Here is a 27,701-nt window from a genome sequence, read left to right on the forward strand (position 1 = left end):
ATCCATCTATACAAAGAAAATAATTTCTGATCTTTTCAGAATACATATCTGATGATTATATTAACAGATAAAAGGCTAGAGGTAAAGAAAATGAGCACTATTTGTAATTAAAATGAGGATACTTACGCATTAAAATGACAAATACGATCGCTAGAATATATCATACACTAAATAACTTGGCACAAGCAGAACAAAATTCACAAAATTTGGTAACCATAATAAATAAATCAATTTTGACTCCATAACATTCTAATAAACCTCTTAACCTAGCACAAGTACTTTATTCACAATTCCAAGTTTATACATGTTGTAACTATGTACATGTTCAATCAATATATTCTCTCTTTCCGACAATAAAGCCTTTTCATTTAAGGAACAATTTCATCGCATTCCATACCAACACAATCAGACGCTGTTACAGTATATGAACTTTGTGCAATATTTTGACCAAACTATTGCATCAAGAACACATCTGATGTTTTTCTCAATCAATTTCATCGATTCGAGTCTGCAGACTATCGTGATTGTCAAAATTTCAAAAAAAGTAAAATGGGAAAATTACTTGTCAGCTTTTGTTTATGAAACGATTCAAATATCTGCTGTAGATTTTTTCATAAAGAACTGTGCCATGAAATAAATAATAAATTGAGCTTGCAAATTTGTGAACTAATTTGAATTTTTGTTGAACAACTGTGTATTGTTAACATTGCAGGATTAGTCTTTAATTACTTTCTATCCTTCCTCTCCTGTTGATCTCACTTGTTCCTGAATCCTGATATATTTTTGTCTGTTTTATAATTTGTTTCACCTCGATGTGTTGCTGCCCTCTCTCGCTGTTTGGTGGAGGAAGGATCTACAGTAGGATGGTTGAGGAATTAGACGTTGCTTGTACTGATGTTGTGATCCTGTAATGAACATACAAACATAACAAAATAAGATGGTGATGAAACATAGCAATAAGAAGACAGAAAGAACAACATACAGGAAGAGGAAGTGAAAGGTCACAAAAGAAAGGAAAAGTATTAAGCATTTATACAAGTAAAGAGAAAGCATAAAATTACATGTAGATGAAAAGAGGGAATAGAAGTAGTGGAGAAAGCTGAAAAGGAGAAAGCTCATGAAATTGTTAAGTTACATGTCATGTCATTACATGAAACATAGGAGATGTTCAAAATGTCTAAACTTGAATCATGAAAGGTCAAGTGGTCAAAAAAGCATCAACATACCTACATATGATTTCAAAATATAAAAAAAGTAAAGGTACAAGAATGAGATATGGCTACGTACAAATAGAATCTCTCAAATGAAAACAAAATATTAAAATGGCACAGGTAAGTTCGCCACTTTCTATATCAGTGGAAGAACTCTGCTGTAGACTGTTGTATATGCTGCTCAGGACAGAGACTCCTGTCGAGTAAACAACTAATAAAATGCACCAAATCTTTCAAAAAAGCGAATTACATCGTGGAGAAAACAAGAGTACAACATGTGTAAATCATTCATCATTAAACACATATTTATATATCATTGTACATACAAAGTAAAACATGGTATATTTGGAAACTAAAAAAATGATATCAACATTGTACCACTCTGACTCATGTACATGTAATGTTACATGCTTCATTTAAGTTACTTTAATAGGCAAAGCACTGTTTCTCGTAGTAAGTTTCCTTTTCCTCACGGCACACAGACTTACAGCCGCTTAATCCTCATCCTCGCTATATTCCTCATCATCATCATCATAATCATCTTCCCCGTCGCTGGAATACTCGGAAGCCTCGGACGAAGCACGTGACTCCTGATAGAGGGCAGCATGCAAGTTTGGAGGACAAAGGTCATGAAGTAAAATGCGACAGATAGGATGGCATACATAGAGGGTGGTATTCTCAAAAGCGGACTAACTTTAATCCATGGTTTATTCCACCAAGTAAGTATAAAAAGCCAAGTGTCCATGTAAATACATTTTTGAATGATTTGATATGTTCCTAAATTACCATGATAACATAATTATATTATATAGTTATATTGTTGTTTATTAATTTTCTAAATACATTTTACTTTAATATAGTGACAGATTGAATTATTCAAAAATGTATTCATATGGACACTTGGAATTCCATACTTAGTCAGAGGATTATACCATGGACTAAAGTTAGTACGCTTTGAAGAATACCACCCAGAGAGTTTCTGAAATAGCTTTAGAGTGTGAACATCACAGCAAGCACAACAGAAGGGGTGAAATGAAAGAGGAAGAAACTGCATCTTGGTGCCCCGGCCTTATTCCTCTTACATGTAACTCATGCACAGGATCTAAAGATTGTAGACTCATATCTTTCCGCAGCTTAAGTGCATTCATTTCTTGATGGTTTACATATTCTCGATGCACAGGCAATAATACTATCCATAACATCACATTGGTTGAATAACAAATAACCAAAATCTACATTTTGCACGGACAGAAAGGAGGAATTTACATGTATGTCCAAAGAAAATCACATCATAAGAATATCAGATCATTAAAGTGCTGATGTTCAGTCTTTGTTGACTTGTTGGCCTAGTCAGGTACAGCCCCTAATTCTATAATATACATATATATTTACATTTAATAATTTAGAAAAATACAACACAGCAGAATGGTTATTGATGTGAAAAAGACTTAAATCTTAAACAAAGTGCAAACGTGCAACAATTTCCAATAAAAAGGTAAGAGTTAGAAGTGTCATCCAATTTAAATTTATTTATCTGGTCATCTCTCATTCATTTTGACAACATAAACAAATGACATGTTCATTAATGTTGATGGATGTGGCTAAACATCAACCTAAAAATAAAGAGTGAAGTTAGTGCTAGAAAGAACAATTTCACATCAATTTATACTTCTTTAAACTTTTCAAATGCCCTAATTGAAGTTTGAAGTTTAAAGTTTTATTAATTCCGCATTTTACATAGAAAAACAACATATTCTTTTCTTTTTTTATACAGGAAAAAAAAAAGGAAATTAGCCATTAATATCTGGTGCATGTGTATAACATTATAAAAAAAGATTAAATGTGATAGTAGGAGGTCTCCAAATGGTCACTATCAAGACTAACACAGGGATCCACATTGAGTCATCATTGAGATAACTTGACTGCACTACAGTATATATGACGGTCCAGTCTGTTGAAAGGTGGTGAGCTATAACTTCAGACATCTGGGTGCAAAGGACAACAGTTAAAACTTCTAGATACTGGTAAAAGGTACACATGTGCAAGATGTTAAACAAACAGGATTGGGTATTGCAGATTTCGCAATACAAGTATTCATCATTATTCCTAATCTTGGGACTCAACTGTCAGTAGGGGTTTGTGTATGGTTAAGAAGTACAGAGGATCTTTGTATTATCTCAGTGCAACGGCAACCCACACCACTCTGCTGAAAAATAAAGGGACTTACAGCTGACATGACAGATTCAGAACGAGGACTGAACGCCCGGGATGCTGTTGACTTGGCAGTGGTAGCGCGAGAGGAGGCGCGGGAGGACGCAGCTCGTTCGCTCGCCTGTGAGACGGAGCGGGCCTCGGATGGGGCACGTTCGCTCACCTGCGAGACGGATCGGGCCTCAGATGGTGCGCGCTCGCTCATTTGAGAGACGGAGCGAGCTTCGGATGGGGCGCGCTTGCTCATCTGTGAGACGGAGCGTGCCTCAGATGGGGCGCGCTTGCTCATTTGAGAGACAGAACGAGCCTGAGAGGGAGCGCGGGATGCCTGGGAACCTGGGCGCAGGGTTGAAGCGTTAGAAGCAGCGCTAGCAGCGCGTGGGGACTCCTCAGAATTATCTGCCTTTGTGTTGTTCTAGGAGAAAAAGAGGGATATAATACAACGGAAATAAAATAAATGGATTAATGTCAAAGTTCCATAAGGATAAGCAAGATGGTATACAACATAATACAACATCACAGCCTTCTTCCTACTACAGGGTATGCAATACTGTTTTCAAACAGGCATATATATACATTTACAGTGTACATATTTTCACATGAAAAAGATATTCTTTGAACAACTGGACTTTATTGCAAACACACAGCAGAAAGTGTATTTACTTTGCCCTGTGTATCAACAAAACATGTGGAATGATTCAACCATAATTATGATTTTGTTTGAAACAAATATTGAACGACAAATAATGCATGTGCACTCTTTTCACTGTTATTTCCACTATCAGACACATATATCATCACTATATGTATCTCCCTCTAATAGATTTCTGTCACTCTTTATATCATCCTAGACAGTGCTAGTTATCACATTAGATATTTTTTATTTTACTACACTTTATTACATTTAGTTTTAATATTTGTTAATGAAAATAGTGACACACATCGAATAAAAAAAGGTGTAAGTTAGTTATCTAAGATAGCTTTGCAATGCCGGAATAATCTCTACATTACCACCAGCTTTAAAAGCAGTTATGTACACTTCCCCTATTTTTATTGTTTAAGGAAGGTATTCACAGATTATAAAATAAATCCTGCTTAAGAGCACTCCTGTGTGAAAATCCTTGCTTTCTACAAATGCTACCTCTCTTTCTTCTCTTCTTGTTGTCTTCTCGCTCTCTTTTCATCTCTTTCTCCATCTCCCCCTTTCTCCTTCACCCTCTCAATCCCCTCATCTTTTGTTTACATCCCACCTCCACTAAACTGAAATGACATCGTTTGTAAAACAAACCACTAACAATCAAATACTTTTACTTTTTTGCTCCAATACATCATTTCTTCCTCAACCTCATCTTCTCAATCCCTCATCTCCTACAATCCCTTCTCCATTATGCTACAATTATTAATTTTGCACATCAAACTACTGTACCATGGAACGATTCAATACTTTCTTATTTTTTGCTTCAATACCCTTTCTCCCTCAACATCACCTTCTCATGCCCCTTATCTCTTTCCATCCCACCTCCATTACGCTGATTTTTCCTCTTTTACACATTATGATAACACCACAAACAATCCAATACTTTAACTCTGATACAACAGCTTTTTGTAATCAACCAAGGTGATTAGACACACAGCAACCATGTGAATTACTCACATCCATCGTCAAGGCAACCTCAGCGGAAGATCGTTGGGATGTGGCTGAAGGACGGCGGCTGGCTCGGCTACTTGGAATCTTTTATTATTCATTGCAAGCGTGTGAGTAAGGTCATGAGGTTGGCTCGTTAGTATATTCATTACTACACCGAAACATACAGTATCTTTTACTACTAGCCAATATCCATGGCACTTCATATTGGGATGGAAGGCTAGTGGAATATATATAAGATGGAGATATACAGTATATGATGTACACATGAGCTGTAAAGTAAATTAATATTATATAGTGATGAATGAAATTAAAAAGAATAAGCCATATAGTGTGCCTCAGGATTTAAGCTGGCTGGTATTTGGTGTACATCTAAGCTGATGCTGAACAGGTTGACCACCTCTGTATCTGTCAAGATAATGTAGATTATGTGAGAAGCTTTGAACAAAACCGGAATGGCCAGTATTCATTTAGGTGAATCAAGTATTGTATCACTGTAACAGTTAGGTTGGCACTTGTCACTCTCTATATCACTAGAACAAGTCAAGCCAGGCTCAACTTACTCCAGTTTTATGAAAACATCCTCCTAACCATCATCATCATCATCATCCCTTACCAGTCCAACTTGACGAGAGGCAGAGCTATCTGGGCGAGATCTCTGGTTACTGCCTGGACGGTTACTAGCGGAGCTACCAGCCCTACGACTAGCCTGAGACAGAGAGGCTTCAGAGTCCCAGCGTTCCAGCTCCTCACGGACTAGCTTCTCCATCTTCTCACGCTTGTCCACGTTGCCTTGCTCATCCTAGAAACGAGAGAGAGAAAAAGACTTATACTTATTTGATTCTGGGAATATAGGAATGAAAATTCACAGCCAATCCAGAGAGTTAGACTTGATCAAGCACTATCCTCACATGGCACTCTCTCTTCTCTTCAATATTCTGCCTGAGAATGTCATAATCCATATTTGCTGGGCTTATTTTTCAATATTTCTTTCACACAGTACCAAGATTCACGTGGGATGACTCACAAAGTTTTTAGTACCGTGAAACCTGTCTATAAAGACCACCCAAGCAAGATAGATAAGCAAAGTGGTCTTTACGTACAGCTTCATTTAGTACATGTTTCAATGACAAACCATTTCCAAGGAAAACAAAAAATGTGGTATTTGTAGACAGGTGGTCTTTCTATACAGGTGGTCACTAAAGGAACTTTGATTGTACATTCACAGCACTTCAATGTTAGAATTATATGGCACTCTCTCCTTCTCTCTTCATCACAGTTATTTTTTCTCCTGAGAATGTCATAAATAATATTTGATCGGCTTTATAGTATGTTCACATCGCATCCTTATTTTTCAATATTTATTTCACACAGTACTGAGATCCATGTGAGATGAATCACAAAGTTAGTACATTCACAGCACTTCAAATGTTAGAATTCTCCTCCCTCTCCCCCCCCCCCCTTTCCTCCCATCTCTCTCCCTCTCCCCCTCCCCTCCCCTCCCCTCCCCTCCCCCTAATGGTGAAAGCAGCTAGAAAACAGAATGTGCCAACTGAATAATATAGATGTATACAATGCAAATGAACAGCAGATCAAAGGTTAGTCACTCTTTTTGCCTTATGCAGCAACTATAATGAAATGGAATATTCTCTCTCTCTTCCTCTCCTGATGTTTATTATAAGTTATCACAGCACACCAATGTTTAGTGATTCAAACACACTCTCTCTACCTCATCCTCCTCATCCATCTCACTATACTGAGATGCAGATGAAGTAGATCGAGGCAGTCCTCCGGTCCCTTCCTTATAGGCCATCTTGATCTCACGTTCCTTATCAGGTCAAATTGCATGCAAAGGATGATGGGTAGTGACAGAAAAATGGAATCATGCAAAGTTAGAAATATCGATAGCATGCAAAAATACAAAATGTTATGGCAGACTTTAACTGAATGAACATGTATTTGAAATAGAAGGAGGGGAAAGCATATATGAAAGCATAATTTGTATTTATGAGACAAGAACAAGAAGAATGTAAAAGTTTGACAATGGAAAAAGATCACTGAAAGTGCTGCTGTAAGAAAGATGAAATGATTTGATACAGCCAGGAGCATCCACAAATAAAATATGAAGCATGCACATCTTGGGTTTATAAGAGTTTGTCTGCATATGGATGTATGACATTAACAAAATATGGAGGATCAATATTTTATGAATATACAGTAAAAAAAAAAAGAGGAAGAAAAAGGGAAGTAAATGTTACAATGATAAACTGTTAAATCATGCCATGATATTCATGCTTGTTGGCAAAATTCTGAGCGATAGCTACAAAAAACCACAGAAAGGTATGATGATTTTTAAATCAATGATGGTGTTAATAATGATGATGCTGATGATGACATAAATGATGGTGATAATATTGATGGTGATAATATTGATGGTGATGATAATAGGATGATGATGATGATGATGAAGATGATGATGATGATGTTGATGATGATCGTGATGATGATGATGATCATGTTGATGATAATATTGATGATAACATAATGATGATGATGATAATGATGACAATCATGTTGATTATGATGCTGATGTTGATGATATTAATATTGATGATAACATAATGATGATGATGTGTACAGAGGTAATGCTCTATGTAAAAGCTTGATACTAACCTCTGTGATGGAATCCAGTAGTTTGCCCATGGTCTCACGTCTCTTCAGCTTGGCACGTTCCATGGCTTCCAGCTTGACGAGAACAGCATCAATCTTGGATACGATGCTTCCAATGGAATGCTCCATACGATCCACACGACGGGACAGACTGGTATGATTCAAAGAAAAATGAGAGTAATAACTTTGGTTAATGCTTGATACCAGTGTTTCTATTAACACTTAACGCTATATTTATTGGATTCATCTGATATTCTTTGTTTGGAACCGGAAGGGTGTTAACCCATAACAGATTTAATGCCCCTCTGGCCCTCAACAGTCGATATTGTCACCCAGCAGATGATAATCATAATAATAATATTCCGCTTATATAGCGCTAAATACAATGTCTCTAAGCGCTTTACAGATATACTATTACCCCGGTCATTGGATACAGTGCTTGCCTGCACACACTGTGTGCCCTATCTCCACTCCCTGGGGAGCATACCAGCCAGGCGTTACTTGACGCTCAAAAACTGTTTGACCAACAATGGTGGTCACATCCTACCGGGGTACCCATTTAACATCCGGGTGGAGAGTAGCAAGTGCAGGTTAATATCTTGCCAAAGGACATTAGTGCCGTGTCGGATACAAACCCTTGACCTTCGCATCTCCAGTCAAACGCCTTAAACCAAATAAGTATGGACTTTCCAATACTGGTATTGGTTGAACGTTACTCTGTGGCAGCTTGACTAAAAGCAACAGCAGTATCAGAATGGAGTTTCGTAATTATTCATGAGCATTCAATATTATAACTATTATCACTAAACCTGCCATGCAATGTAAGAACATGAAAAAAGAGTCTTCTGTTCACTCACACAACAAATTCCTCATAGGCGACACCACCACCGCCACCACCTCCACGACGGCGGCCACCACCCTCCTCATCGTCATCATCATCGTCCTCATCGTTGATGCTCACACGGCTGCGGGCAGTAGTAGGACGATGTTTGCCCTTGGCATCTTCCAACTCAGCAAGCTGGTTGTTCAGATCAGACTGAGGAAAAAAGTATAAATGTTATATTTTAAACATTTCTTTAATAACAATAATTATATTTGCTTATATAGTGCCTATAACACTCAGCATTTCAAGGCATAAATTCCTACCAGGTTTCCATTTACTTCACTTGGTTGGAGTGTGGCAAAATGTAGATCAATGTCTTGTCAAAGGACATTAGTGCCGCGGCTGGACTCGAACCGCGGTCCTTGTGATCGTCAGTCCGGCGACGTATCCACTCGACCACGACACCTCTTAGAACTTGATGTGTTGATGGTACAGATTTAACTATGTGTCCTTACATGTGTTTACTTTGCACATAAAAAAAAAAGGGAATAGAAAATATATACATCATTGCAAGGGACTAATAAAGGTCTAATTGCACATGATCCTAAAAAGTTCAGAAAACCTATTACCTTCTGTCCTTCCAGATCATGGGCCATCTTCATCTGTTCCTCCGCATCGAGAACACGATCACCGTCGACATCGTACTTAGCAAACACAGCCTCAATATCAGCATCGGCATGACCACGGCTACAGAGTCAATATCAAAGAGGTAGAGGAGCGTTAAATGCATCGTTTAACAATGTTAAATCTGAAATGCATGGCCCTACGTGTTATCAGTGTCTGTGATAGGTGTAATATTGAAGCCCTAAACAAAAATTGCTTCAAAATGATCAAAAAGTGCCCCCAAAAAGTTCCTTTAACCATTCCTGGGAACAATTTCTCAAGGGAAGTATAAACCGTGGTCACAAATCTACAGAATTTACATGTTTTGATAATTCATTATTGAAGGAAAAATTATTATCTAAAGATCAAAATTGAGAGACCAACAGTGAGAGCAACCAGTGGCATGAACGGCCTGCCATAGTTAAGTCCAACTTAAAATCGATCTTAGCCTTTGTGAAAAACCCCCAGGAGTAGTTTATAATTAGTTCTATGATGCTCAATTCAAGACTAACCATTTGAGTTCCTGACGCCATTCATCAAAGTCCAGATGCTGATCAGCGTTAGCGTCAGCATGAGCCAAAGCCTCCTGGATATCAGCGATCTTATCACGCTTGAAGTTGATCTTGCCGACCATCTTCTCGTAACCCTTCTTGAAGTAGTCTGTGATCTCAAACTCAGACTTCTGCAGGGCGATGTCGGACTTGACTTCGCTGTAGGTGTCGTTGATGATGGCCAAGAACATGTTCTGGGAAATTAATAATAATAATAATCTGGATTAATATAGCGCTTAATACGAAAATATACAGTCTCTATGGATAATATTCTTGAAAGCAGACTTACTTTAGTCCATGGTTTAGTCCATGGACTAAGTATGGAAGGCCAAGTGTCCATATTAATATGTTTTTGAACAATTTAATCTGTCAATAACTTAAAATAAAATGTAATAACAAAAAATAATAGACAACAATATAATAACTTTGATATAATAATGTTATCATGGTAATTTAAGGACATATCAAATTATTCAAAAATATATTCATATGGACACTTGGCATTCCACACTTAGTCGGTGGATTAAACCATGGACTAAAGTAAGTCTGCTTTCGAGAATACCACTTTAAGAACTTTACAGATGTTATGACCCTGGTCATCGGGTTCATCCATACCAGATTTGCACCATCTCCACTCCCTGGAGAGTATTTCTACCATATGGTCATGGCGAAGGCATATGGCAATTACTAACACAAAGGTTTTTGTCATCCTACCAGGTCCCCAATTATCTCATGGATATGAAGTGGCAAATGTAGATTAATGCCTTGCCAAAAGACATTAGTGCTGTGTCTGGGATCGAAGTGAACGACCTTTGTATGTCAAGAGTGCTTAAACCTCTTAGCTATGACACCTCTAAAAAGATTAATACAGATTTGAAAACAGCAACTCCTCCAAACACCATGCATCTTGGATGTGTCTTTTATCCTAAATGGATAGCTAATAAAAAGATTATCGGGAATATTTCAAGATCCTACACATCGATGCCTAAAAAAGAGATCATCTTGGCTTTTAAGAATAAATGACTCTTTTTAATTATTAACTGATTCCCACCCCCTATTCTTTTCCTCATATATCTTTGTTTTTCACTCAAGGAATAACTTGATATCTGTAACATGTATTCTTTACTTAACCAATACTTTGCCATCTAGCTTTTAAACATATAGTAGAAAATACGATCTTAAGAGATGATCACTCAGTCATGATTCTATTTTGTTCTTCCTTCATTGTTCACTCTCAATCAAACAACATCCCTTATATCTAAAATCACAACTCTATTTTGAATTTGACAAGCCTTTAGTGAATAAAATATTAAACTTCAGGTGCTGTATTTGAACTTGATTTGATTTGGAAACTTACCAGCAGAACAAAGAAGACCACAAACACGTACGTCAAGAAGAAGATGGGGCCCATGAATCGATTGGCCGCCTCCAACTCATGGAAGTTGAAGTCTCCCAGGACGATACGGAACAGAGTATAGCTGCATGCAATAGTGATATGAGAAGATCAATAACCTAATTATAAAAGCTATCGCAAGAAATAGTGAATATGTGTTCATATTCTGTTCATACTGTGTCTTTTCTCTTTAAGGGACCTAAAATAAAATGTAATGCATAACATATTTTATGTAGTGCCCCAAAGGAGAAGGCAATTACGAGGGGAAAAAAAGAAAAAAAACAATTGGGAGAGTTATCCGCAACTAAGTCACAATCCACTGACCACACTGCCAGTTTGAGGTCCGCATAGACTTGGTGATTTCATATTGCAAATCATTCATAACTTTCTTATTATTGGTTGATTTATTTCACTCATTCATTTCGTTTATTTCCATTTCCGACATAATGATATCAAATACATGGGATTGGATTGTACATAACTAAACAATAAAACTTAACAATGTAATTGTAATTGGTGTACTTTCACCATTCTGTTTATCATACTTTTCTGCTCTCAAACAAATGAACTTATCACAAGGGTTGTATTGCCCTTCAATGACAAGGAGACGACTTACATGCAAGATCCGATGCTGCTGAAATCTTTGATCTGTGTACCGAAGACCAGATAACCGAGCTGTGCGTAAGCCATGAAGATGATAGCAAACATGACCGTGAAACCTCCTACATCCTTAGCACAACGTGAGAGGGTGGAGGAAAGCTGGGTCATCGTCTTGTTGAAGCTGATGTACTTGAATGTCTGGAAAGAAAATAAATCAAAACAATAGATATTGAACTACCCCTTTATAGAAGCAGCATGAAACCCATAACCCAGAGCAAAATATTTACTGTTTTTTCTTTATGTAATCTGTATACAGTGTACCGGTAGATAAAATGAAACTATACAAGTACCAGTCAAATACAAATATAGGATAAACTGCTTGATGGGAAATCGTGATTTTCAAGTTACCCTATTTGTTGCAAATGTTCATATTTCAAGGCTCAATTTTGTTTGAAAGGATGTTTATGACGGGGGCTTCTAGTTAAGCTACGGTCACAAAGGTTCGTACGAACGATTATTTTGTACGAATCTCCGTTTTTTCCATCGTCTTCCCAAATTTCCATTGTCTGAAAATCGTTCGTACGGTGTTCGTAGCAGTTCGTAATGGCATTTGCGACCGAGGCTTTAAGTGCCAGTATCCACCTCTGCTAGGCGATAGCAGAGTTCAAGCGCCCTAAAATTTCTTACAAAATTCAATGTTTTCATTCAGTCAGTGCAGTCATATAGTGATGACTGCTAATGATGACGACTGATTGTTGATCTCTTACCTTAATCCAAGCCAAGAAGACATTGACAGCTATGATATTATTGAAGAGATCCTGCCAGTATCCCATGTACTCAAAGTCAGGATAGATATCAGGCTCGGCGAGCAACCCTTCGATCAGATTGGCTACAGTCAGGTAGCGATAAACACTGAACGCTACACAAACAACCGAGATCTGAAAACAAAACAAAGAAATCACTTATAATAGTATTGAAATGGACGGTGTACACAAAAAGATAAGATATTTACAAATTCAATACACTTACATCCTTATTGCAAGTTGAGGGTTGGGGAGGAACCAAACATGTCAAGAGAACAACATAAATCCTAAAATTATAAATTTAATAAAAAGCAATACAGGAGCTCATACAAAATTAATTTTGATTATAAAAGAAATGTGAAATGTCTTGAACAACAAATTTAACCACCATTTTTTTCCCGGAGCAATGTGTTCACAATTTAATACATATTTTACAAGGGTAAGGGGGCTACAAGAGTCGCTTTTAAGGGAAAGTCCACCCTGATTTTAACCTGGTTTTGATAAAAAGCAGAAAAATGAGAGAAACAGGTCAGTGAAAGCTTGATTAGTTATTGGTGACAGAATAGATTTGTTTCAAACAGGGGTTGAATAAAAACATATTTTCGATAATTCTATTTAGGGAGAATGTATGATTGAAAAAATACTCATTTTTGAAATTTTTTACTACAGGGAAAATATGGGAGGGGACGTTGCAAGATAAGTCACTCGCCGAGTAGCCAATTTGTGTTTGATTAATTGCACCTTCAACAATGTATGACTTTCTTATTTTTAATCAATTTTTGCTGAAACTTTCGCTGACCTATTTCTCACATTTTTCTGCTTCTATTAAACCCACTTAATATCAGGGTGGACTTCCCCTTTAAGAACACCATCTGATTATTTTTACACAATATGATGATTACAATATGATGTAGAGGTATTGTGGTCTAGTGGATAAGTCATCGGACTGTGGATCACAGGGTCCGCGGTTCAAGTCCGGCCACAGCACTAATGTCCTTTGGTAAGATATTAATCTACATTTGCCACTCTCCACCAAGGTGTTAAATGGGTACCGGTAGGAAGCAATTCCTTGAATTGTGTGAGCGCCGAAATCGGCTGCCTAGCAGAGCCTGGTTAATAGTTTGAGCGCCTTGAGCACCATGTATGGTGGATATGTGCGCTATATAAATATCTAATATTATTACCATGATGATGATGACATCGAGACAGTTCCAGCTGCTCTTGAAGTAAGCCCAACGATGCCGCTTTATCTCCAGGATCTCTTCCACCATGTAATACATGATATAGAGACAGAAGATGCCTTCACAAGCCAGGATGAAGTAGTCAAACGCTGTCACGTAACGCAACAGCTTCACAGTACGGAACTTGTAGGACGGGATGGCGCCACCGGTAGGGGGATATTCCACGGTCAATCTATAAATATGGGGGAGAACCGTTTCAAAAGATTAATTTTTGTCATTTTATTCAATCGACCATCACAGGATGGAATATCATATGCATGGACAAAGAAAAGAGGCAGGGGAAGTTCTTAAAGTATTATGAAATCGATACCCTGCTGGCTCTTTTGCTAGGTACTTTGCTAGGAACTCCTGGGGGGGGGGGGGGGGGGGGGGGCATTTCACAAAGCCTTTTTTCAATGACAAATGACAACAATCAGTGACAAATCTGTTGATAACCAATCAGAAGCAAGGATTTCAGTAGCTTCTAACACAAATTGTCATTTGTCACTGATGACAAGTTTTGTAAAACGCCCCCCCTGGAGTTATCAAGGTACTCTTAAGCTGCCACCCATACAATGCACCCAGTGCCACAGTGCTAATCCCTATTGTGCCACCCACAAATCTCCTGTGTGCCAAGTTAATTTTAAGGTTGGTTCAAACGCGTGTAATTTAAATCTTTACAACAAAAAAATTCGCTAAATTACTTGAGAAAATCCAATCTGACTGTTGTATACAAAGATGCGTAATCCAAAGCCGATAATCTGATGCACGCGATGGTACTTTCAATAGCGCTGCAAAAGCACTCAGCACGGTGCAATGGGCATGAACAATGACTGTTATTACATATGCGCCCTTGCGTGCACAAAGCATAGTAGCGATGGCTCGCTAGCATGAACGTGGCATTCAATCGATAGCGCGCTCGCGTGCACAGAGCACTATAACAATAGCGCGCTAGCAGTCTCATGGCAGGATATGAGTTAAAGAAACTCCATTTTGTGTCAGTCTAGATATTTGATAGTCTCTCCTGTCCTAGGTTTGCACATGTTACCTAGATTTATTCCCCGATAACCGCAGTCACTCTAGATAAAGTGACTTGAGGTTTCATGTGATTCGTCAAAAACTTACATTATATGAAGTACGTCCTTAGAGAAAGTTATCTTGTGATAATTGTTGAGGGATGATAGTTAAGAGAGTAGTTCTCTAATGCCATTAGAATACATGTCCTACATGTCACATGGATATCTACTGTTCATAAGTCAAGTTTGTTACAGGATCCAGTAACGTTTATGACTTCAGATAAGGCATTTATCTAAAATTGCCTCTCTCTACTCAGGGGTAGCAACTGGGTGCCTGGATGTATTCCTTGCACAACAGTGCACAGCAGTGCACAACTTACAGCTGCTAGATCTAAAGCAAGGTTAATATTTTTCATATAACCAAGAGACTTTAATTTGCTCTATCCATTTCAAATGACCCCCCCCCCCAAAAAAAAAAAAAAAAAAAAAAAAAAAATCAATAAAAAAATAATAAAAAATAAAATAATAATTAAAAAAAATAATAATAAATAAAATATAACAAAATAAATAAATATATATAATTAAACCACATATACATAACACAGCAGTGCATGCAGCTTGTAAGTATTACCGTATGATACAGAAGTAATTGATGTTGGCATTGTAGACTGTGAAGTCCACAAAGAGAGCTCTGGTGCCGCGATCAAGCCAAAGATTCTCCTTCAAGGTGAGGATGATATCCAGAGACTCCGCCTTGGTCTTCATCAGGTCAGCATAGAAACCACCACCTCCATAGGAAGTGATCATCCCTGTATGGCCAGAACCATCCAGGTCTTCCTCTGTGCTATACACCCATCTGTGTTATCAAGAAGACAGAATGATACAGAAATCTTCATTCAATTAAATTTAAGTTTATTTATCTCTTATGTACATAGTTGCGATTGATATCCATCGCATAGCAGTAGGGGTGAAATAAATGAGGAAGCTTGAGACAAGGAGAGGAGAAAGGGAATATCATCATGGCACGAAAGTTAGTAACCCTTCTTAAGAGGGAAAATGCCAACTTTAATAAATGATGATGATGATGATATGGAGTTTACTTACGCTGTTCCATTGTTCAGACCGAACGTTGCTGTGTCCTCCAGACTCTCAGAGTATCCAGCATAACAGGTGTTGATGTTATCTTCAAAGTCAGTGTGGACCTGGCATGAGTCGTTTGTAACCTTGAGCTGCCGGATACGAGGCACACCCAGCAGCTTGTTCTCGTAGAAGATATAGCCTAGTTCATCGTCAGTCACGTTCTCGTTGTTATACCATTTCTCCCAGTAGAGACCGTCCATCAATGGAGTCTCAGCAAACTGGAGGAGAAACATACAGATTCGTAAATCAACCTGGCAATCAAGATCTTAACGCCCCAGTACACTACTTATAGCTACTTGCGCTCTCTATATAACAAACAATGCCTAATCGGTGACCATCGGTCCCCAATGATCCTCTTTTTCTTATGTTAATTGAGAGCTGATTTGAGAGATGACCATCTGTTCAGTGACCTTGCATGGTGGTCTAATTCCCCCTGTACACTAGTACAGATGGGCTTTAACATTAACACATCCAGGACCAAATTTCACAGAGCGTTGCAACTGGTTCGGATTGATCACAAGTCCTCAAATCAACCGCAGGCTCACAAGCTCCTATTTCTTTAGAACAGAGGGATTCCAAGTTTTAGTGGATTTTAATTATCAACTGCAACTAATGGGACTTGGTTCTTTTCATAGTTAACTAAAGAAATAACTTACATGTACAATATATTAACTGTAGTTCATGTAAAGGGGGAATTCAATGTGGATATAAAGTTACTTTTTAATAAAAACAGAAAAATAACTGAAACACATCAGTAAAAGTTTGAAGAGCATTGGATAATGTATTTTTAAAATGATGCATTTTCAAATTTGTAACTGATCAAATGCAAATTGATCACATTTTTATAATTGTAGTATACAATGCCTTTTTGGATGCCTTCATGAGAGTTTTTTCATCTTTTCTTGGAGAGAGGTTCAAACAGAGAATTTACATATATTTTGTCATTCTGATACAGGTGTACTTTTCTCCAACAGCACTATCTAAGTATTCCAGGGGGGTGTTTCACAAATTATAGAAAGCCGTCAGTACCTTTGAAAATATTTTGTAAAAGTTATTTTAAAAGGCATAAAATCTTGATTCAAATCATTCATATTTCTCTATTATAAAGGAGATTTCATGTTCTTTATGTGTAATTTATGAGAAGTCTAAAATACTTGATTTTTGCTTTTGAATATATTTTATTTTAAGGGTACAAATGGCTCTCCATAACGTTTAAGTCCAACTTAGAGTTAAGTTTGACTTAGGATCTTTGTGAAACAACCCCAGGTTCTAACTACTCTCCTCTCCCTTGCGATGAGACCTACCCTCCAGAAGTCATGCATGGTGGTCATTCCACGGAAGGTGTTCTTGGTGTCAGGGAACTGGGTGTCCAAGAAGAGTTCTGACATCACCTTGGTGTAGTAGTACATGTGGGAGCTCGTCATGCCAAAGGTCACTGCAAATAGAAAAGAGGGCAAGACATGTACTCGTTTATTTTATGATGGTCTATTTTTTGATGGTATATTTTTTGATGGTATATTTTTGATGGTATATTTTTTTGATGGTTGATGGTTGATTATTGTTATACCCGACTGCTACGAAAGCATTTATATTCTTGTAAGTAAGCAACCAGGGGACCACAGAAAGAATTAAGTCCTCTCGAAAGGACTTGGTATGAGGATTAATGCCTTACCAAAGGGCACAAGAGCAATGACTTGGTTTCGAACCTGGAACCTCTCGGTTACGAGACCACTGCTCTATCACTGAGCCATTGCGTCTCCTACTAAGGTTTTTTAATTGTTCTTCTCCATCATTTGTCTAGTTGCCATCAGCCTCCGCAAGACTATTTAGTCTTATGATGTACATGTACATTACCTGGGATACCACTTAATTTAACCAAACGTTTTAATAAATCCACATCAACAAAGCATAATAATACAACAATGATGATGATGAGGATTGATGATAATGATGGTGAGAAAAAGGGTAATGATGACTATAGGAATTATGGTATTAACTTCATACAATTGCTTTGAAGCAACTGACCGAAAGAAGGAAAAAAAATACATCACATTTATGACTTCACATTTTTGTAAATACATGTCCAAAATGTACAACTACAGTACATGTGAGTACTGATGTCACTCTTAAAGGCTTGTTCAAAAACCATGCGACAAAACCAAGGTTTAATGATGAATTAAGTTGAAGTAAGTTTATGGAAATCAATAGTTCCAAAATAATTACAGTGTACATGTACAGTACCTTTTAATAGCACTTATTAAATACAAAAATAAATGGCACTTAAATTGACCAAAAACCTGTTAAAAGATCATGATAGTAATACATTTTAACAAGTGAAAGACCAAAAAGCTTGTTTCAAGCCATAATTATTGATTACCACTCCAAAATTTTGAAAGGCAAATATTGAAACAAAAAGTGCAATATGATTATGATATCTGCATATTATGCACAAGGACATTTAAAAATAAACAGGGCAATGATCCAATAGAGAATGCAAAAATAGATGTGAACAATTACTGCATGAACTGTGCCTTTCAATACCAGAAAATTTAAATAAAAAACACATTTCTAATCAAAAGTCCTCTGCATTGCAATACATGAGTGTATTGTTTCTCCATTGGACCTAGTCAAGGAAGGTATTTGGCAATTTCATTAAAAATGAATTTAGCCATCCACCCATGGTGCTGACAGATATTGGTTGGCAAATAACGAAATATCCAATAAAATTTCATTACCAGACACAAAAGCTCCTCACAAAGGATTGATTATTTCAGAGCCATGTTTGATCGGTATGACGGCATCGGTGCCAATCTATACCATGCTAGTCTGAGTGTTGGATCGTTTTACCACATGTTCAATGATTTAATTTAAAAAACATCTACATTTTTTCCTATTTTTCAACCATTTCTGTTTTGTTGAAGTAAATAGAATTGGAGGAACAGTACCCTCCCATGATTTTTGTTGCATTCTATAATCTTGATAAAGTTCACATTATTTTCCACTTGACTTTATCAAGCAACATCATCTCTCTCTCTCTCTCCCTGATTGAATCACGAGGACAGGTGTACACTGTATGTGTACATTAAATTATTTTATTTCAGAAAAGTACTTCTCTATTTATAATCACATTTTCATGTCAAACATAACAGTTTAGCAATGTATCATAACAATTACATGTATGGTTACATCTCTAATTTCTTCTTCTTGATCAGTACACTTTACACTTTAGGTCAACGTATATATACAAATACAAAACAAGTAATGCTAATTAATAATAAAGAAAGTCTCTTAATGCGTAAAATTACATTACAAGTAGAATGCGGTAATAGAAAAAGAGTCTTTGCATGAGACTAGATTGGACACACAAGACAAGTGCTGCTAATAAATGAGGAGAGCATTCAGTTTGCAGATGCCTATGCATCCATGGCGACGGCTTGGTGTTGCTATGGAGACTGATGATGCTCGTGTATCCCTTTCTCTCGCACCACTGTTTCATTTCTGCCCCTGCTATTGTTATTCAGGGACGAGTATTACGCAGCAAGTAATGCGTGCTATATGAGGCTCTTGTTTTTATCCAAATTATTTAAGGGTATGATGTCTTCCATTCCTTTGGGAAGCATTATAGCCCTAGAAATTATGTATTCTAGTTATCCCTTCTTTGATATCTATTGCTGCCCTAGTATTTTGTGAATTCCTTTTGTAATTAGTTATTTATCCAAAATAAAAATCTTGATGATTACAAAATGTGGAAAAAATTGAATGAAAAAGACAGGACATCCTCTTTATATTTTCAACGCCAGAAATTTGAAGATGGAAAATAGCACTGTAATTGTTAACATTTTATTTTCAATCATACAGTCTGTAAATCAAAACACTTTAATTCTTGTCAGTCTTTAAATTTCCTTTGGGTACATATTGGGTCCAGTCAGAGAGGCCCGAATGCATTTAAAAAATATAATGTGTGATAGCTGGATAGGACGCTTGTGGCTACCGGTATACTGGCATTTTCAAAGATTTGTCAATTCAACAGCGGTATGGGGGCCAGTATAAAGAGCATCAATTTCCTCTTCTTATTCAACGCCCACCAAGTAATTTGAGGCTTGTCATTATTTTGTAAAGTTATTATTATCATTAATATAATTGTTTCTTTATTGCAGCCAAAACTCGAGGTTGGATTTCAAGTTGTCCTCCTATTTTGAATAGTCGGCCTAAATAAAGTCGGGTTTTCTTCATGAAACGAGATGTACATGTCATCCCATGGCATATTTTCAAAGGCTTTGCATCAGCTAATTAATGGGCATCCTTCTAAGAAGTACCATGTTGAATTATCAGCTTTAATAAACAAACAAAGTTTGAAAATACACTACTGTATCATACATGTACATGTACAGTACATGTACACATTGTAGGCCAACAATGGGTATTACTCATTTTTATTAGACTCAAATACAATCCTATCACTTAATCACAAGCAGGAGAGAATTTTATAAACCTCACAATCTATTTTCTCCCAAGGTTCTTTCTTCCTAACGCCCTATTATCATGTAAATCCCCCAAGCAGCCCCCATTCCCCACTACATATCGACTTTTTCTTCTTCCATGAAAGGACAGTCCACTTCTACATTTAGTTCTCTAATCCATCTATTGTTGTTCCTCCTATTCAAAAGGGTGTACACAACACAGCTCCGTCCTCCCCACTCTACACAACACAATAAACAGGAGGAGGTTTGGGTGCTGGAAGACGCATATATTGTCTGTACCAAGCCCCTATACTCACCACAGAGAGTATTATTGAATATAACTGTGTGTAGCTCATTAAAAATGCATGATTAACGCAATGAAAGAGAAAGTGCTGGAGAATGGAGAAGGGGGGGAGGAGAAGGGGGGGAGGAGAAGGGGGCAAGACAAGGGAGACATATGTGAAGCAGCAATTATAGCATGTGTGTGGATATGGAAACCCCATGTCATGTCTTTTTCTATGACTATCAAAGTCCTTGTTTTGTACTTTGAATAAATGTCTTTGTTTAACAATCACAACAATACCAATGCAAAATCTGTATATCATATGGCCAGTTTTATCAGTGCCAGTTTTATCAGTTTCAGTTTCAGTTTTATTTTTCATTTACAATAGAACAGTAATTCAAACAGGAAACTGTTTAAGTTGTCGGGATATACTTTACTGTTTTAGTGTCATTTTTTTAAAGCAAACTCCACTCTGAAGTCTTAACTGCATCTAATAATATAAAGATATTCAAGATGTATTTCAAATCGTATATTAAACCCTCAAGTCTCATGGAGGAACTTTATAACCCATTGGTCATTCATGTTTGTTTTTGAGACAAGGTGTTTCCCATTCTCACTAGCATTTCCTTTGAGTCTTGAGGACCTCTAGGGGTCTTCAACTTTTCATCAGCAGGATAGATGTGGTTAAGTCGTCGGACTGTCGATCACAAGGTCCGCGGTTCGAGACCCACCGCAACACAAATGTCTTTGGCAAGACATTGATCTACATTTGCCACACTCAACCCAGGTGATGAAATGGGTACCTGGCAACTAAAGCCGGGGTAATAATCTCCAAGTGATGAAGCGCTTAGTGCTTGTAATATGCGCTATATGTACACTGTAGCTTCAACTTGAAGGATGTTACTTACAGACATTCATACAAACTGTATCAACCGACAAAAGTACACCTGTATTACAGTCAACTTTCAAATATTACCAGGAACATGCATGGATAATATAAACAGATGACATACTGTACATGTAGATCCCAATCAAATGATTGGTAGAGAACAGACATCAAACAAAAAATACATGTACACATCAAATGTAAGTGCAATCGTATTATCCATCAGACTGACCTTGTAAAGTTGTAACCCTAAAACAGTGAGACTGCTCAAAAGGTACCTTGTGTGGATATTACTTACTAAGGCCATGTAAAATTGATTACATGTTGATCGTCCGGATTTTTTGAAAAGAGGAGGAGGGTGTACCATGTTATTTGATATTTGATATTTCAAAATGGCCGCTCAAAATGGCCGCTCGGTACATTTTCCCTGACAGTCGAGGCTATTTTTTTTCAAGATGGCCGCCGACAATTTTTTTTTTTTTTTTAATCAGAAATAGAGCCATTTTAGCAGTGTTTTTCATGTTTTTTTTCTTTCAAAAAAAACAAAAAATAACAACAAAAATCAAAAAAAAATTTCAAAAACAAAAAACAAATAACAAAAAATAGGAGGCGGCCCCCAAAAAGGAAGCGGGCGGGGACGATCAACATGAAATCAAGTTTACATGGCCTAACGTCCTCACTGATGTCATTTGTATACTAACCAATGCAGATGACAACAAGGAACACCAGATAGATGGCCAATTCTCTCAGGGTTGTCTTCACATGGAGCTCCTTGTCCAATGATGTATCTTCGGTCTGTCTTGTTCTCCACAGGGCTGTGAATAAATAAAGAAAAAAAAAGTTTTAGTTTCATGTACAACATGTAAGATGGTGTAAAATGAAATCAAACATCAATCTCTGTAAAGCTCTCTTCATGACAGAGAGAAGAATGAAGATCTCTTCCAACCTGTAGGACCGACAAGAATCTCACAGGGGATAAGGACGGGTAGGGTGAGAAGGTTTGGACATGAGGTTAGGAGAAAGGAAAGCCATTGGCTTCAGAGAGCATTGACATTCCTGTTAGCTGATTTAAAGCCCCACTGCAATACAATGATAAACAATTACATATTAAACAAAACAAAATGATACAAAATGTGTTGAATTTTATTAAGGTACTATATGATTTTGCAAAAGGGAGTGTCTTCATGATCATTGAAAGCAATCAAAAGTTATGTATATTTTTAAGAGCTCTGGTATTGGTAAACGGTTCCATATTAAAACATGGTGCCACAGCTGAGAAAAAAACACCAATTATCTAGGGCTCGATGCTAAGAGGCACCTACAGTGTAGGACACATGGGTGCCAAAATCTAAAATCTTGACCCCCACAAATGTGAAGTTTTTACATGATAGGGCTTAGACTGTATAAATTAAAAAAAAATAATCCTGACCCCCTTCCAAAAAAGTTAGTGTAGGGCCCTGAAGTGTCTATTCATGATTTTGCTAATAGGGGAAATTATAATGGGAGTAGTTTTGGTATATTACTGTCAGGAAAAAATATAAATGCAGCTAAATTTGAACAGCAAAGATCCTTGGGTGATATTTAATTATTCATGGGCATATAGAGCTGCCTCATATTACTCGCTATACAAATATAACAGCCCTGATGCTGCCTACGCAATAAGCATTTCACTGTTTCTTTCCTCCTTCTTGTATGGCCAATTTGGAGGGCTTCGTTTGCAAGGCTCGTGTTCAAAATCAATATCCTTTCCAGAGCAATCAATACTAAAACTCTTCTCATCCATCAACATCCAAGCGGAAGAAAGGAGAAGTATTACTGTTACTGGGCAGTTGTGCAATCTTTGGACAGGCAGTGGCACACATTACACTCTACACTGTACATTTACACTAATGTGGAGTCACAGGTTTATTTTAGAAAAATTAGATGATCTTAATTTTTAAATTAATAAAACTTATCATTTAATCATCCTCCTATACAAATCAATTATCAAAAAATACAAAACCTATTTCATTTCATCCCTCCTCATGTTTTAAAGGCTTGCGGTGTACAACCCCCCCCCCCTTTTTTTTTTGGGGGGGGGATAACGTTTTTGGACAGAGAGTATTACAACATAATTACATCTCTATTTGTATCACTAAACTTTTAGACATCCCCCCCCCCCCATATCAATCCAAAGTATTTAGATCATCAAGATAAAAGGGCCAACCTTTATATAAGGATTATTTTTTTCCTTTCAGGTTGCAACCTATTCAGTTTATTTTACGTCCTTTTAACTCTAATGTCTTTTTAACTGAACGAAATAAAATTGAATTGAATTTTGAAAAATTACAAAATTAAGAGTACCAGTAATTTTGCTTATTTTGGTATTCTCCACAGTGTATTTACATTTGTAATTACACAATGCACTCTTTAAAGAATTTATTATTAAAAAACAAGCTCCCTCTTACAACAATCAGTTTGCCTGAAACTTATCAAACATTCCCTTTGAAGAACATAAATTTACACGTTCACTGTACACCATGTATGCCTTCACCTGAAAGCAAGATTTAAAGCAGAATTTAACCACATTTTACTTGAAAGATGAACAGTGATGAACACTTGAAAAATGAACAGGAGTGGAGTGACACTGCAAGAACTCGTGTACTAGAATGGCAGAATGGAAAAATACCAATCTCTGAGTTGAGAGAAGACACCAAGATCTACATTGTATAGAAAGCCTACATGTACATTACCTTTTATTATTTAAGAGGCCTAATTGACCCAAGTGATTCAATTCTAACAAAACAGATTTTTATTTGAAATTAGAATTTAAATAAATAAAATGTAAATCTAAACCTAAATTTGTATACTAGAACTAAAACAGATGATGCACTCTACATGTACTGTACATGTACATGTGGTACACCATAGCCTCTTTTCTATTTGACTTGTAATGTATTCTATCATGCTTCAAGGTAAAAATTACGTTGAGTTTCATTATTGTGCACAATAGTATTACATGAAAGTAAATTGTGAAATGTTCATTTCTTTACTCTGTGCACTAGTGTTCAGTGTAAAAATGTGACACTTGCTTCCAATCTCTCCCACAATCATAAAATACTAAAGCTGGAACCAAGCTGAAGCCAGCAAGAGAGTTAATTAAACTAAATGAAGGCCACCTGTTGAGCACAAAATAATGCCTGTAGATTGCCATAGTGATATGAAAATGATCAATGAATATTTATACCACCCTGTATATTGGTACAAGCACGTACATTGTACATGTACATGCATGTACACCTTTTGAATTGAGAGCTCGGCAGACAATTGTCTTCAGGAGAAAGTACATGTAGTGTTAAGACTAAGAGTAAAAATTAAATGACATCATAAGTGAAGCAAATGAGGCAAGAGTCACAAGCAAATAAGTTTAATTTTAAACAAGATGATAAAAATTGGATTTATGAAAGTAAGATGTAATCTCATTATTTTCTAAGTAGTAAACAGATTTTTCATTTGTTTCTTTGTTATTTTGTTTATTTGCTAAAAATTGCTATTTCCTCCTTTTTTTTACAATGCTGGTTTCTGACTATCTGACTTTTCTGCTGATACATGTTTTTACAGGGTGGTTTTTACTTTGTACAATTTATCTGGATTTTTATTTTTGTTTTTATTATTTTTCACTTTTCAGACCTAAATTACTGTTTCCATGCATAAAATGATGGAAATCTTCTTTTAGGACCTGTCTATTTGTTACAAGCATTATGCAATAACTGGACCTAATTATGTAGAAGATTAACTAGAAAATTACAATGCATGATGGACTAGCAAACAATCTTACATCAGTTTCTTACATTTTAAAAAAGGCTTCTTAAATATTTTGAGAATTTTTCAAGAATTAATTCCCACACACCTGGGTCATGCATAGCAAAAATTTAAAACAAAATGATCAAATACGGAATGAAAAAGATGAAATTATGAATCCTCATGTTCTGTAGGTTGTACATGTAGGCAAGACCCCCCCCCCCCCCCCCCCAAAAAAAAAAAATAAAAAAAAATTCAGGAATACATGTAATGTACATGTATACAGTACATGTTTCGTAATTGTTTGTACACCAAGACTGCATCTGGCTTCATCGAATCCGTCTCTTGGAGGACAGCATCACAAGTCAAAAGATGTTTTCAAAACACCCCTCCAAGCAGACAGATTTTTCTTCAGTAGGCTTATTAACACAGCTTTATCATATTAAAACATTTAAACTTGTCTAAAGAAACTGATTTTTTTTCATTTTTATAAGCGGATTGTTAATTGTTTACAATTGTATCAAATTAAAAGAGAATTAAAAAGTCAGATCTAGATCTACAGTGTACATGTATAGATCTAGTCTAACGTTAGATCTAGTCTTTAGCAAAGGGATGCAATTTCAACACTGGATGCATGACAAAACGAAGGTACTTGGTTGGTTGGTCCTCTAAATTACTTGTCTGAGTTTTAACAGGAGGTACGCTGTGCATTTAAAATGAGTTGAAAAAAATCTAATCTTTAATGAATTTGATTTTAATTCTATCAACAGTGACAAAATTAGATCTAGTTCAAGTCACACAATAAAAGCCAAAACAAAAACTAAAGTAAAAGGGTTTTAGTTTTTACAAATGGCCACAGTTCAATGAATCAGAAGACAAGTCACATACTATATTAATAGATCTGTAGAATGTAGGTTCTGTCAAAACAGTAAAATAAGAATTTTGTTAATAAAACTTACATCTTATTCCGCGCCCAATTTTCACCCAACAACTTGCTCTCTGTTCTTCCGCTTTTGCCTTGGCAATTTTCGGATCAATCGCCCTGATTTGACCTCCAACATAAACCTCATTTTCCATGGCTGTCGGGGCATGATCCCCGTCACTGTCTTCGCTGTCATCATCCTCATCTTCGTCATCGTCATATTCTCTTTGAGCAAAGCTACTATGGACCTCTCTCTCCTCTGTTCCCATGTCGAAACCGTCGTTGTCGTTCCAGGCATGTCGAGAATTAGCGCTGCTCGGTCGTCGCATTTCGTCCTCGATTTTATCCATCTCCAGCTCGTCTTTGATCGAGAGTCCTCCGCTGGAGCCAGGTCGCGGTGAGGGTCTCGGAGACGGACTTACCCGTCGACTAGCGCTCATTTTGACGCCTTTTATGACACTTGTTCTGTGACAAAACTATGTCCTAACTCAAGATCATAAAACTCGTTGAATTATAAACTAGTTTTCATGAACAAACAAAGAGCATCACCGCCGAAATGGAACTAGAAAACAGTTCCAAGATCAACGACTCTTCTTTCCCGTGGAGTTTGTCTCTCCAACTTTTGCTTCTCTGAATTGACGTTACGCGAAATAATCTGCATACACCAAATCGTGTGTACATAAATTTACGTGCGCGATTTGTGTGTAGTCGTAGTCTTACTTTTAAAGAATTATTTGTATTACATCACGTGTAGTTCTGGAAGTGTGCTCGGAAAGTAATAAAACCATTTACAAAGGGGCCTGAATTCAAACACTACAACTGATTGATTGCAATGACGTAAGTAGCGGAGTTTTGAGGAGAACTTCATAGCTTTTCCATTTTCCAATATGTTTTTTGTGAGCATCGAGCAACCATGAACATCCAGGAGTATTTTTCACTCATCAATTATGTTGGAGTATGGCGGGGCCGGAGCGCAAATATATATTATCTTTATCGTAGGAAAGCAAGTCAAGTGAAGATATCGATAAGAACAATCGCGTTGCTCATCGAATGATAACCCGAACTCGATCCAACCCACTCCAACTCCAAATTACCATATAATCTTGCCTCTATTATTAAATGTAAAACAGAAATGCATAATTATAATACTATAGAAATCTGGAAAGTGATTATGGCGAAAAATGTAAAAATAGAATAACATAGGCTATTTTTCTTTAAACAACAAAGGACCTTCGATATGGAACTCTTTTCCTCATTATGTTGAAACAATTTCATTATGATTCTTTTTATTCACATACTCTACAAAATAATCAATCCATCCCAACTTTATGCCATAATGTCACTATGCTTTTCTAAGTCTTTCCAAGCTTAGGTATTTCACTAGGCTGGGGACTGCCTCGACTGAACCTTTATTTGGTTCTTTT

General features: G+C 36.8%; 1 protein-coding gene across 4 annotated transcripts; it reads right to left on the reverse strand.

Annotated features, from left to right (window-relative positions):
• Positions 1–256: 256 nt before the first annotated feature.
• pkd2 (polycystic kidney disease protein 2) lies at positions 257–26,923 on the reverse strand. Of its 4 annotated transcripts, XM_030979971.1 has the most exons (18): positions 26,315–26,923; positions 22,277–22,390; positions 17,251–17,381; positions 15,911–16,164; positions 15,438–15,662; positions 13,755–13,983; positions 12,535–12,705; positions 11,784–11,965; positions 11,132–11,252; positions 9,736–9,968; positions 9,190–9,307; positions 8,595–8,773; positions 7,741–7,888; positions 6,797–6,895; positions 5,684–5,869; positions 5,077–5,154; positions 3,439–3,837; positions 1,681–1,801 (listed from the first exon to the last, which is right to left on the reverse strand). In XM_030979971.1, exons 1-18 carry the CDS (start codon positions 26,715–26,717, stop codon positions 1,706–1,708), a joined length of 3,366 nt encoding a protein of 1,121 aa, XP_030835831.1. In that variant the 5' UTR covers positions 26,718–26,923; the 3' UTR covers positions 1,681–1,705. The 4 variants fall into 4 exon arrangements, with proteins under 4 accessions (XP_030835833.1, XP_030835834.1, XP_030835831.1 ...); XM_030979972.1 differs by lacking the exon at positions 6,797–6,895; XM_030979973.1 differs by lacking the exons at positions 1,681–1,801; positions 3,439–3,837; positions 5,077–5,154 and adding an exon at positions 257–905 and having other exon boundaries at positions 26,315–26,922.
• Between the last annotated feature and the right edge of the window lie 778 nt (positions 26,924–27,701).

The sequence above is a fragment of the Strongylocentrotus purpuratus genome, unplaced genomic scaffold (genome assembly GCF_000002235.5).
Source record: "Strongylocentrotus purpuratus isolate Spur 01 unplaced genomic scaffold, Spur_5.0 spur5_scaffold_10, whole genome shotgun sequence".
NCBI classification, from domain to species: domain Eukaryota; kingdom Metazoa; phylum Echinodermata; class Echinoidea; order Camarodonta; family Strongylocentrotidae; genus Strongylocentrotus; species Strongylocentrotus purpuratus.

Coding starts and splice junctions, on each gene's coding strand:
- pkd2 (XM_030979971.1), bottom strand. CDS start 26,717: ATGAGCGCTAGTCGACGGGTAAGTCCGTCTCCGAGACCCTCACCGCGA. Junction 12,706..13,754: donor TCGATGTCATCATCATCATG/GTAATAATATTA, acceptor TTTTGTTTTCAG/ATCTCGGTTGTTTGTGTAGC. Junction 11,966..12,534: donor TCTTCTTGGCTTGGATTAAG/GTAAGAGATCAA, acceptor TTTTCTTTCCAG/ACATTCAAGTACATCAGCTT.